The 12,813-nt window shown below is 31.4% G+C and overlaps 1 protein-coding gene across 1 annotated transcript; it reads right to left on the bottom strand.

Moving 5' to 3' along the window:
• Nucleotides 1-8,541: 8,541 nt before the first annotated feature.
• On the bottom strand, nt 8,542-10,332 carry LOC133299091 (small ribosomal subunit protein uS8z/uS8w). The gene is made up of 4 exons (XM_061498516.1): nt 10,212-10,332; nt 9,906-10,044; nt 9,660-9,820; nt 8,542-8,906 (listed from the first exon to the last, which is right to left on the bottom strand). The coding sequence occupies exons 2-4, from the start codon at nt 10,036-10,038 to the stop codon at nt 8,808-8,810; spliced, it is 393 nt and encodes a 130-aa protein (XP_061354500.1). The 5' UTR covers nt 10,039-10,044; nt 10,212-10,332; the 3' UTR covers nt 8,542-8,807.
• Between the last annotated feature and the right edge of the window lie 2,481 nt (nt 10,333-12,813).

The following is a 12,813-nucleotide window of genomic DNA, read 5'->3' as shown; positions in this document are numbered from 1 at the left end:
TTACGCTTGAGATAACTTTATCTCCAACTACTAAATCATAATTATACAAAGATGGATAAATGGTAATAAAAGAAGAGATAGAAAAAAGAAATTATAACCATTCAAAGGATAATCAATTAATATAAGAAAATAAATAAATAAAATGACGTAGTTTTAGAGTGACCGGAGATAAATATATCTCAAGCAGCTTGAGAAATATTTTTCTCATATATATATATATATGTATATTCAAAAAGTTTATAAAGACATTTTCTCATGTTGCATGAGAATTGAATTCTCATGTTGTGACCATTCGATTTGCGTGCAAAGCTTTTTTTATTTTTCATTTTTTAATAAATGTGGAGCTCACCACTAATTGAGTCACAACATAAAAATTTAATTCTCATGCAACATAAGAAAATCAAATTCTATATATATATATATAGAGAGAGGGGTAGGATCCTTTGACACCGGTGTTAAATTTGAAGTTTGACACCTCATCTAAGAGTCGTTAGATCAAAAAAGATCAATGGTGTCACATGCTTACAAATCAGAGTCGTTGATCTTTTTCAATCTAACGGCTTTTAGATAAAGTGTCAAACTTCAAATTTGACACCGGTGTCAAAGGATTCTGCTTCATATATATATATATATATATATATATATATATATATATACCTTAAAATTCCGAAGTTTAAAATTTTCATTTTTAAATTAATAATTCGAATCTTTGACTTTTTGTACTGCATTAAATTTTGTTTTCTACCATCAGTTACTCTATACATTTATTATTATTTTTATTTTGTCTTCACCTCTTAATATATTCATTGAATTAGTCGAGTGATTCATGTTATTCTTCATATTAATTGAAATAAGAAAAAAGTAATAAAATAAAAATAATTTATTTAAATATTATTATATTTTAAAATCATTACTGATTAGTGTAAAAAACCTTTAATGACTTATATTTTAAAGTGGAAATAGTATGAGTTTTAGTGTTTTACAAAATTTTATAATTACTTACAATATAAATTATTTAATATTTTTATTTTAAATTTTTGAATACTTATCGATCAGACCAATGCAATATGGGCTGGCCAATATGTATCGGGCCCCATCACACAGTTGATGAGAGAAGACTTTGAGTTGGATTATCTGCTTCTTGGATTGTTGTTGGCTGTTTGTTGTGAGATGGATATGATTCTCCTTTGGCGCGATGAGTCTGAATGGGGTGGGTACCTGCAATGACACTCCGACACTAAAGTCAGTATCAAAGTCAGACAAGCTTGGGGTAGTCTTGATGCTCTCATAGGTCGTCTCAGGGCAGCTTTTGAAGAAAATGGAGTTATGTGATATTCTTACTGAATTAGATTGTTATACTGGGTATGTGCACTTTGTTTATATAGTGAATCTGACGCGGCCTTAGGTAGGCGGTATGCCTTCTGATTGGCTGTTTATGGGCTGCAGGTTCAGCTGGTGCCTTTCTGCCCTTATCTCTATTATGTCAAGCTATCTGGGTAGAGTGGTAGCAAGCTGGAGCGGTCCTTTATGTATTGATTCTGTGGCGCGGTGGCTTCTTATGCGTGCTTTACTGACCTATTCCTTAACTCTGAAGTTATGTTTAAAACGGTTTAGGCGCGATGAAGCCATCGTGCACCCTGATGCGTGATGTGGATATCGCGCATTGTTTAAGCCTTGTGTTTGAGCTTTTAATATTTGGGTTTCAACTCTTTGGTGAGCCTATTATATTTTATCCAGATCACTTACAAACATTATTTAATAGTTTCTACTATAATTTTTCTTTTTTACATATATCTTAATGACATACGTTGGTAAGATTCAAATTAATTTTGGAGGGACTAATTGATTAATCCCAATATGTTTTCTTTTAAAAATAATTTAAATTTTTTGTTTAAGAGTATATCAAATATAAACTTATTTACGAAGGTTTATTGTGAAATAGTTGTTATTTTTTAAAAAAAAAAATTTGGGAACTTGTGAAGGGGACATTGTAGAAGAAAACTCTCCCAAAATAAACGCTAAAAAACGTAAAGTTTGAATATTCATTGGAAAAAAGCTAACAAGCACAACCATTTTTGCATTGGAGTTACTCTGACAAAAACAGAGTGGGTTCCACTCTAATGAAATTCATTTGACCCCTTTATTTTATTACATCCAGGATGAATCTGGAGTATACTACTCATGAACCTTAAATAAAAAAATATATAATTTAATGTATAAGAGATTACTTAAAAGAAAGAATATAAACAATTCCATAAGAATTCTGTATATAATATGCATAAATTATCAATGAATCATTTTCAAATAAAAAAGTTACCATGAAATTATTTTTTTTCCTTTTCAGTTATAATCTCTAATACATTGGTGGTATTATGTAATTTGCCCTAATTTTTTTAACAAAATAAAAAAAGCCCTTAAATGATATTCATAACAACACATGAAATAATTATTTTTGGGAATTTTTTCTTTGCACTTGACATCTTTTACAATCTCTTACTGAGCCTTCTTATCTTCCTCCTCCTTTAATTAATCAATTTCATATTTTGCACCGCTGAAATATTATTTTTTTGAAAATTAAAATTAATCAAAATAAAGAAAAATAACATTTATTCTGAGAAATAAAATTTCATCTACCAATAAATAAATGCAACAATCCTTAAAGAAATAATGACCAATCATACAAGATAAATGATAAACTACTTTTAAGGTGAAATAGCATTTGTTCAAAAAAATAAAATTTCATATGCACATATGAAATCAAAGAAAAAAATTAATATATAAGATATTCTTTTATTAAAACAATTAATAGGCCAGCTTGTTGGCTTTTAGGCCAAATTTTTTAAAACTAGTCTATTGGCCTATTTTTACGGATTTTTCTAAAAGCTTAATTACCTGCTCTATTTACTAAATAGATCATGCCAAATCAGATCTAAGGTAGGTGAGGCTACAGGCTTCTGATAAGTTGTCTGACCCATTTACACCAATTAGAGAAAAATTGACTTTACATATTATGCATGTTAATGGACAAATATAAATGAAAATAATAATTCATTGTTTAGAAAATTTAAAATTAATTTTTTTAGAGCATGATGGAAGAATTAAAATTAAAATTAATTGAAAAATGATAATTAATTTTTATTTATAAAATTTAATTTATATTTACGCAAATAAGATGAGTGAAATTAAAAGCTGAAATCAATTTGAGGATTTTTTTTTTGAAGAAAAAAGCTTAATTATTATTGGATTGACATATTCGATGGAATCTTTCGTATATACTAATTGTAATTTGTATTTGATTCTTACATTTCTCTCTTTTATGGGAGGTATACAAATTAAGAAAGTTATTAAATATTCAATTAATGGAGATATCAACTTGATAAGAAAAAAGTTATAATAAATAAATTTTTATAATTTTTCAAAATAATAAATAATTTAACAAATTAAAGTTTTTAAAAGTCAATCAATTTTTTTGTAATTTGTCTTTTCCGAAGAAAAATGCATATATCATAATTCCTGAATCTTAAATTATATTTCCGAAATTCCTTATTCAAATATTTTTATTTAGAAAAATATATTTCTCATGATATGAGATAAATTTGTGTCATACATCACACAAAAAGTAGATGAGTCTCATTTTTTTTTTCTCTCTTCTCTTTAGTGGATCTCACTCGTTTTTTGTGTGTTACATGAGTAACATGATACAATTTATCTAATATAATATGAGAAATATACTTTCCTTTTTGTTTAATTTTGTAAATAACGATAATGCATTCATATCACTATTTTGTCATTTTTTTAACTAATTATATCAATATTTTGGAAATAAACAAAATGTGAGAAACTGAAATCAATGTTGTCAAACTCGAGTTTCTACGTAGAAACGAAAAGAGGTGATAGAAACGTAAAACGTAGAAACGACACGAAACGTAAAGTTTCTACTTTCTACTACTTAAGGTCCAGATACAAAATTATATATATGCATGTAAAAAAATATTACATAATGAACATGTATGTTGAGCCACTTATCTATCTAAAAAGGAAAATTAGTTTTGATAACCAAGTATCAAAATTATAAACAGTGATAACTAACAAATAATGGATAGCCAATATGCTCTAACTTTTTCATACACTCTGCAGATTTTGGATCATCGCTCATTAGGATATAATTCCACTTCTTTCAATGCACACGACGATCCAAAAACACAAAACGATTCTCACAGCATAACTTATAATAGAATTGCAGCTTTATAAGACATAATTGTAAAAGACATATATCCAAACAAAAAGATATCAAGATACTATGCATATGATTTGGGAAAAACGAAAAATTGGGTTTTTTTTTAATTTCTTTTTGTAAATTTTTTTTTTAATTTTTTTCTTTTTAAGTAAAAATGGTCAAAACTGTAAAAACGTAAGTTTTTATCGTTTTTACGCTTTTACACGGCGTTTTTACCAGTTTTTACTAAAGACCGTTTTTACTTGTGTTTTAACACGCATCACTCTAGTAAAAACGTAAGTTTTTACGTTTTTACACTAGTTCTTGACAGCAATGACTGAAATAATTCAATTCAGAATAGTCCAAACTGGATGGATTTAAAATCATTAAATTTAATGAAGGAAACAAGTTATGTCATCAATGAGGAGAGATGATAATTAAAATTGACAACAAATACTAAAATCCAACCAAATGAAGACATATAATTTGACTATATTTATTATGTTAAAAAGTGTACTTATAAATACAATTTATCATTGGATAAAAAATATATAATTGGAGCCTACTAAAAATATATATATAATTGCAGTAGAAGTTTCTTATACCAGTGTAAAAATAATAAAATTTATACTCATTCTTAACCGTTAATTTTTATAAATCTAATTATTATAATTTATTAAGAATTAATAATTAAATAACGAGAATAACCAAATCAAATACGTTGATTCTAGTGTGAATTAAATCTTATACTCAATCTCACAATTGCTTTGTTTGGGTTAGCGCTGGTGTGAAATGTAAAGGTGGCTTTTTCAAAAAGCCACCTTCAATGAAAACAATTACCCATCTTATACTATAATATTAAATCAATTAAACATATTTATTAATTTTAAGACAAAATTAACCCTACCCTTAATCACCATATTCAAAGTTAAATGAAAAAAAAAATGAAGATCGCTATCCCCAGTTAAATTAAAAAAATGGTGATCTCCATCCTCAATTGAATGAAAAAAAAATGGCTATCGCCGTTAGAAAGGAACGACGATTGAAATTTGAAAATTAGCATCTGCCAAAGTATAGGTAAATACGACGTCATGCGAATCACCCCGTGTTAGTGACGCCTTATTTTTCTAAACTTGAGAAAAGGGTGAGTTTTCTGGGAAAATCTTCTTCTTCCTCTTTGTCTTCACACAAAAACCTCTATTATTCTCTGCCAAGAACACAGAGCTCGAGAAAATCGAGGAGGGAGAGTGCTCAAAGGGGAACTTTGGATTCTGATTTTTTGAACCCTTTGTCTTTGGATGATTCACGGATCAAGAAGACTAGTTCGCTTACTGGGTATTTGAGTTCAAAGTTTATCACCTGGGAGATCACCATCCATATCTGTGAAAAAAAAAGAGAAACCTTTGTCCTTTTCGAGCTTGAGGCCTCCACACAAGAACGTGAAGATTCTGAACATGGGTTTTGATATCTCTAGGACTAAGAAATCTCCAACGAGTTCCTCTTCCATGGGATTTGCTAATTTTGAAGACTTTCATAAACAATGTTTGCTTCATAACTAGTTCATCCAATGACTTTTTGCAAATGCTATCACCATTTCTTCTTCTTTTTCTGGGGACCGGCGGGCAGTGAAAGTTGGTGGTTGATGGAGGAGGCAGAGCAACTATGGTGGGATGATCAAGGACAGGGCTAATTTTGTCTTAAAATTAATAAACACGTTTAATTGATTCAATGTTATAATGTAAGGTGGGTAATTGTTTTAATTGAAAGTATAAGGTGCCTTTTTGAAAAAGCACCTGAGTATAGGGTGGTATAATGTAATTTGGCCAAAAAATTATTTGAGAAATTCTATAATTTGAACTCTTGTTAGAAGGTCTCTTAGGCCATATTAGGTTTTTAATTTTGTACAATAGGTCAGGTCATGTCCATAAACCAAGTCTTTAATAGGCTAGAAGGCCAATGTAGTCTCTATAAACTTTACAAAGGGTTAGGATATTAACGCTAAAGTTTGGCCTAGCCTGACTCATTTACACCGCTAATTACTCTATAGTCTATATATGCTTATTTGTATGAAACTAAATCAGTAAATATATATCTATTAATATAATTATAACTTGCGAAAATATAAATGATCAAAATATTAATTTAAAAAATATAATTGACTAAAAAATATAATTTTAAATTACAAATTAGTAATTATATATAAAATTATAATCTACGGAAATATAAATTGTAAAGATTTAAATTATTGAAATTAAAAACATAAAAGAATCTGGAATTTGGTATCGGTATCGATTGAGACCGATTAGGAAAATAAGAGAAAAAATAAAATAAGATAACAAAAATAACATTGTCATGAAATTTATATTTATGAAGATGTAACCACAATGATACACAATTTAACCACAATGAACATAGGTAATTACACAATAGTTCTAAATGTTGAAATTAAAACATTAATATACACCAAATGGTGGTAGCTTAGTTGGCGCATAAGAGTTGAGCAGATGAGGGTGAGAGCATGTATTCGATCATCTCCAATATCACCTTTGGGATTGGTTTAAACTTTAAAGTCTTAATCCTGGACTCGCCTCGAATTGGACTAGTCATGAACGATGAACCAATTGGAATATTTCAAAAAAAAAACATTAATATACAATGTAACCCTAAAAGATGAGAGAAAAGTTTTCAGTTAATAATTTAATAAAACCCCATACGAGCAAAATTAAGCCAAATTATATCAAGGCTTTAATGTTTTTACAGTGAATGCAAATAAGTTATCTACATTCACTCCTAAAACGATATCATTTTGGGTTGAAAGATTAAAAAATTATAATGATAAAGATTATTAAAATCTCGAAATAAATTGTAATTATAAAAATATCTTAATTTTCATCCCAAAATGACATTGTTTTAAGCACAATACGAATAACTTATTTACATTCACTGCAGAAAAAACGAACTCTTATATCAATCATCAAAATATTTTTATAAGAACTAAAATCAATAAATAAAATATTATATAATTAAAATCTCACTTGATCCAAAATTTAATCAGGAGTCAAACGCAAGCGACATTCAAACCTATAATATTTTAGTTGACGTTATTTTTCTTTTTCTTTTTTGATTAAAAAATGGTGGCAAAATGTAAAACCACATATAGTTGACGTTATTCAATTACACCATTCATGACTTCGTGGAAAAAATTTAATATATTATCATCGCACTGAATATTTAGTGTGAGTTGTATTTACATTATATATTTGCAAAAATGTATAATATTAATTAAAATTATTTTTTTTACCTCTAAAATTATCGACTAACGTGAAGAAAAAGAAAATAACATTGTGATACCAAAAATGCTCACCCTTCCCTGCGAGCCGGGAGACACTATAATTATTTAATCACAGAGCAATTTCGCTGTAAGTTCTCACTGGTTGGAAACATTACGTTGGGTGAATGCACGAGTTTTTAAACAGTCGTGCTACTATTGCGTACCACGACTGATTAAAACTTGCTGTCTGAAAAACAATCCTCGTTTATAGAAAAAATCAACTTTCGTCAGATTAAATTATAATAAATCTTTTACATTGTCTTATCAATTATTAATTCTATTTTCATTTAACAACACACATCTTCAATAAATTCAAATGATTAAATACAAATAAAATCAATGATATAAGAATTTTCATATTTACACTTCTTAAGTTAATCTCTCTCACTGTATAAGCTACATTTGAGAATTTAAACCCTTTAATCAATGTTATTAAAATTGGTCCGGTCATTGACCCGGTCAATGTACTATGTCAATGAATCACTAGTTCAACCGCATAACCCGATAATTATATACAATTATATAATTTATATTAAAAAATTATAAACATACTCAAATATCTAAAAAAAATATAAAAATTTCAAATATTTTAATATAAAAAATAATAAATCACATATTATTATCCAATAAAGGATCAAATAAAAATATATTGATCAGGGCTTTAAATTCAGAAAATAACATCTCTAACTATAAATAAAATCAAAATTTTCTGCATAATGCACAATTGAGATAATATTAGTGTTGTAAGTACATAACTTATGTAAGTCAATAAACAAAAAAATATTCAAATATGTTCATTATGATTTTTATTTTTTTTAAATAATTGGATTTTTTTTTTAGGATCGGGCCGGGTCACCGGTTTTCATGAAAACGGACTGGGTCGCATCGATTTTGGTGCATGGTCGGTCCGTTGCTTCAACCGGACCAGTTATATGACAGGTTCACGGATCGTTCCGGTTTTAATAACTATGCCTTTAATGCAACATCAGACCGCTGATTGGACAAAAACCAACCATCGGCCCCGCGTTCCAGTGAAGTCTTTACCAGTTAAACGAAATCTGCTAATACATTCTGGTAAAAGAAAAACAATGATAAATAAATAGAGACCTAATGGTTTTTGCAAACAATAAAATGCGCATTAAAAATAAAATAAAAATTCTTGCTATGTATAACTAATGGCGAGAGCAAACTAGTACATCGTCCATCAGAATCGGTGAGTCTGAAACTGAAATCAGTACGAACCTCGAATAAAAGACTAGCCTAGTAGAAGAAACCCAACACTTTACCACCAACATTCTTTCTCCTAGCCTCTTCATGATCCATGATACCAGCAGAGGTAGTCAAGACAATATATCCAAACTGCATGATTTTGAGCAATATTAGGGGGATACAGGAGAAACCGTATTGACCGTATGCATACACCAAAATAACGGACAACACATAGTTTAATAATTGATATGATAGCAATCTCACATCTACATACCTTTTTATATTAAAGCAACCAAGATTTGACCACAATGCACTAAATGTAATATAAGAATACTACTACAAGCACCCAAAAAACAAGAAATAAACCGATTTACTGAGCCAGATACAACAATTATAATACATGCTAATACAGATTTTTTAGAACAAGAAAGAGCTGTTTCTATGACATTATTAGAAAACATGTACAGAACCATTATAATTATAGAACCACAAAGACTTTATGAAGAAAAAAAAAATCATCAATCAAAATAACAACCAACTGAAGTCACCCATCCTGAACGTTAGTGTCATGGGTGGAAACTTCAGAGAAAAAAAAAATATCTATTAAAAGAAGGTCTATAACAAGCGGTAGGATAAACTTACCACAAAAAATGTTTACCACCTTTATGACCAATCTAATAACCGTTGATTTCCGTCAATCTAACGGTTATAATTTATTGAGAATTAATAATTAATTACTAAGTACAACCCAATAATTTCCAATAAAGTATAACCACAGAAATCAACGGTGATTAAGTTGGTCGTTAAAGGTGGTAAACATTATTTGTGGTAAGTATATCCTTTCCCCCTTTAACAAAAACAAAGTTGGGATGATAGAATTTAAAGAACTTATTTTGAGCTTACTTGTCTTGAGGGTAGGAGCCTTGCAGTCCAACCTTCTATCTCTTTGACACCAACATCAAAACGGGGGCTTATAACACCGCATTTATTCAGTCTACCATTCAATTCAACAACAATTTTCCCAGCCCTGTGGTCATCAACATACTCGAACTCCCCAATGTAACCTATACAAAGCACCAAATGGTGACAAAAATTAAATACCCAACAGTAAATAAGTTAGTATTTTGCAAAAAATATATTGAGAAATACCATGTTTCTGCATCACCAAAAGGAATTTTATAATCACTTTCGATGATGGCCTAATCATGACCTGTCGCTTCCCACGTTTCTCAGCATTGTACATGCTCTTGAGAGCATCATTCAAGACACTCACCCTCACCATTGTCAACTACAAAAATATAAAATCATAACTAACATCAACATAAAGCAATGCTGTGTATATCAAAATGGAATCGAATACAATTACATGGATAATGATAATCTGAATCGAAATAAAAGCATACAATAACAACATAATAGAATACCAATAAGGTTTTGATTGGAAGAAGCTCTTACCGAGTTTCAGAGAAACGGCGCTGGTGTAGGAGCTCGGGTTGTCACGCATTTAGGGTTTTGGGTGGTGGGATACCCCACCACTGCTCCTTCATTGAGTCATGACTCGATGGGTTTGGATCGCTTTTGAGCCCAGGGTAGTTTCTTTTGAAATATAAATTGGGCTATATCATGTACCAAAAAACAAATATTGGGCTATAAGAATGTAAATCCAGGGTATTCACTGCTCTCTTTTTTTTTTTTTAACAGAAAGGGGCAAAGCCCCAATACAAACGAACAAAGAAAAACTAAAGGAAAAATAGGCAAAAAGCAAAACAGAAACTACAAATAGAAGCAGGAAAAATGCTAAAGACTAAGCCTCCTGCTCACCACCATCATCAGCTCCAGGATCCAGAATATCAGCGGCTAAAAGGTTGATAATTCCATTGTGTGGGGAAGAGAAAACAGTAAGACCATAGGGATCATTCATTGCCTCTTTAACTATCCAATCCACACATGTGTTACACTTCCTTGGCATCCGATTCAACAAAATAGTCCAATCTTTTACCAAAGGGAGCTTTCGAGTATCATTACCAACATTGGTAAGAAGACTTAAAGCTAGTAAAGAGTCAGATTCCAAGATAATACTCTTCCACCCTTGCTTCCAAGCATAAGATAGACCATGAAAAACAGCCCAGAGCTCAGCATGCAAAGGGGAGCAGGAACCCAAGTAGATAGAGAAACCACAATTCCAATTTCCACTCCAATCCTTCAACAGGCCCCCACAAGCTGCCTTGTCCCCAACCACAGAACCATCAACATTTAGCTTAAGAAAGCCTTGGACTGGGGCAGTCCAAAAGGAGGGAGAAAGGGAGGGAGGAGTATTGATAACACCTTTTTTTTTACTAACCTTGCAATGCCTTATTTCCTCTACTAATGCAGCTAGGATGGAAGAAGGATCTTCAGGTCTTTTATACCCATCTTCATGCAGTTCTCTGTTCCTCCAAACCCACAAGGAGTTACACCCAGTAATATAGGATCCCTCCAATCCTTAGCAAACCGATTGCTTAAATTTAAGTTAAGGGAAAGCCACTCGATCCAAGATCTAGAGTCGAAAAAGCCTGATGGAAGAGGTTGAAACAGAGGGAGAAGCCAAAATTTTTTTGCCTTGTCACAGTCTCGAAAAGCATGTAAATGATTCTCCACCTTATCAGGGTAGAATGAACAGCAGTTAGACAACCCACTCCACTTAGTTGTTCTGTCATTAGTTAGCATTCTACCATGGAGCATTTTCACATAAGAATTTTAATTCTTTCTTTGCCTTTCCAACTCCAAATTATGTCCCAGCAACTAATGGAAGGAACTATATTTGAGCTCATCTGGTTACAATAAGCAAGTTTGACCAAAGACTTACCAGGATTCCAATTTTTCCAAGCAATTGTATCATCATCTACTTCTTCTTCAGGATGCGGTATTGCAAGAATTTTATTCACCACTTCTGATCAAAGTGGTTTAACAAGTACTGCACATTCAGCCCTCCCCATCTAAAAACACTCTATGATTAGCTTTGTATTCTGCAACATCAGCTGTGGGAAGAGTAAGTGCAATGGAGAGGAGATTAGGGTTAATACCAACCCAATTGTCCTTCCAGAAATCTATCTTCATCCCATTACCAATTTGCCAAATTGTGTTGCTCAACATATCTGGCCAGATCTTACAAAGGCTTTTCCACATATGAGAATCATACGGTTTGCATACAACCTCTTTTAGAAAATCCTTTTTTCTCCCATATTTAGCTATAAGCACCTGCACCCAAAGATGAGATGGAGCTTGAACAAGATTCCAAGTACACTTCTGGAGGAAAGCTTCATTCTGTTTTCTTAGGTTAATGATCCCTAAGCCACCCTGATTTTTTGGAAGTTTAAGCTGCTCTCATCCAATAACATGGTTCTTCTTTGAGAATCAGAGTCTCCCCAGATAAAATTCCTTTGCAGCTTTTCAATCTCTTCACAAACACCTGTAGGCCTTAGGCTATTTTGCATGTGAAACATGGGCATGGCTGATATGACTGATTTAGCCAACGTAAATCTCCCTGCCATAGAGAAGCATTATTTTTTCCAGCCTTAAAGCCTAGCATTGACTCTGTCCATTATATCCCCATAGTGCAATTTGTTAGTTCTACCATGCTTCATTTTGTAGCCCAGATATCTGCCCAAATTTTTTGTATGTGCACAGCCGCTAAACTCCACAATAGATTTAGCAACCTCTGTGGGCACATTTTTAGAGAAGAAGATATTTGATTTAAGGTAACTCACCTTTTGACCCGACATGTTGCCAAATTTATCAAGGCAGCCCATAATTGTCTTGATCTGATCAGAACTGGCTTCTCCAAACAACAACAAATCATCAACAAATAGGAGATGAGAGATGATTTGACCCCCTTTACCAGCTGTCATTGGCTTCCATTCTTTTTTCTCAATAGAGTCAGTGATTAGATGGGTGAGCTTCTCCATGCAAAGAACAAAGATGTAGGGAGATACATGATCTTCTTGTCTCAGTCTCTACTCGGGGAAATACCACCAGCCTTAGAGCCATTCCAAAGAATTTCCAATTATGTTGAAGAAAT

The sequence above is a fragment of the Gastrolobium bilobum genome, unplaced genomic scaffold (genome assembly GCF_033153095.1).
Source record: "Gastrolobium bilobum isolate Gb01-03AN ecotype WA unplaced genomic scaffold, APGP_CSIRO_Gbil_v1 utg500, whole genome shotgun sequence".
In the NCBI taxonomy this organism is placed as follows: Eukaryota; Viridiplantae; Streptophyta; class Magnoliopsida; order Fabales; family Fabaceae; genus Gastrolobium; species Gastrolobium bilobum.
This window is presented reverse-complemented; position numbering and strand designations above follow the sequence as displayed.

Excerpts from the sequence above, each read along its gene's own strand:
- LOC133299091 (XM_061498516.1), bottom strand. The coding sequence starts at position 10,038 with ATGGTGAGGGTGAGTGTCTTGAATGATGCTCTCAAGAGCATGTACAAT. Across the intron at positions 9,821-9,905 it reads TTTGGTGATGCAGAAACATG|GTTACATTGGGGAGTTCGAG; the intron begins GTATTTCTCAAT and ends TGCTTTGTATAG. Across the intron at positions 8,907-9,659 it reads GGCTCCTACCCTCAAGACAA|TTTGGATATATTGTCTTGAC; the intron begins GTAAGCTCAAAA and ends AAAATCATGCAG.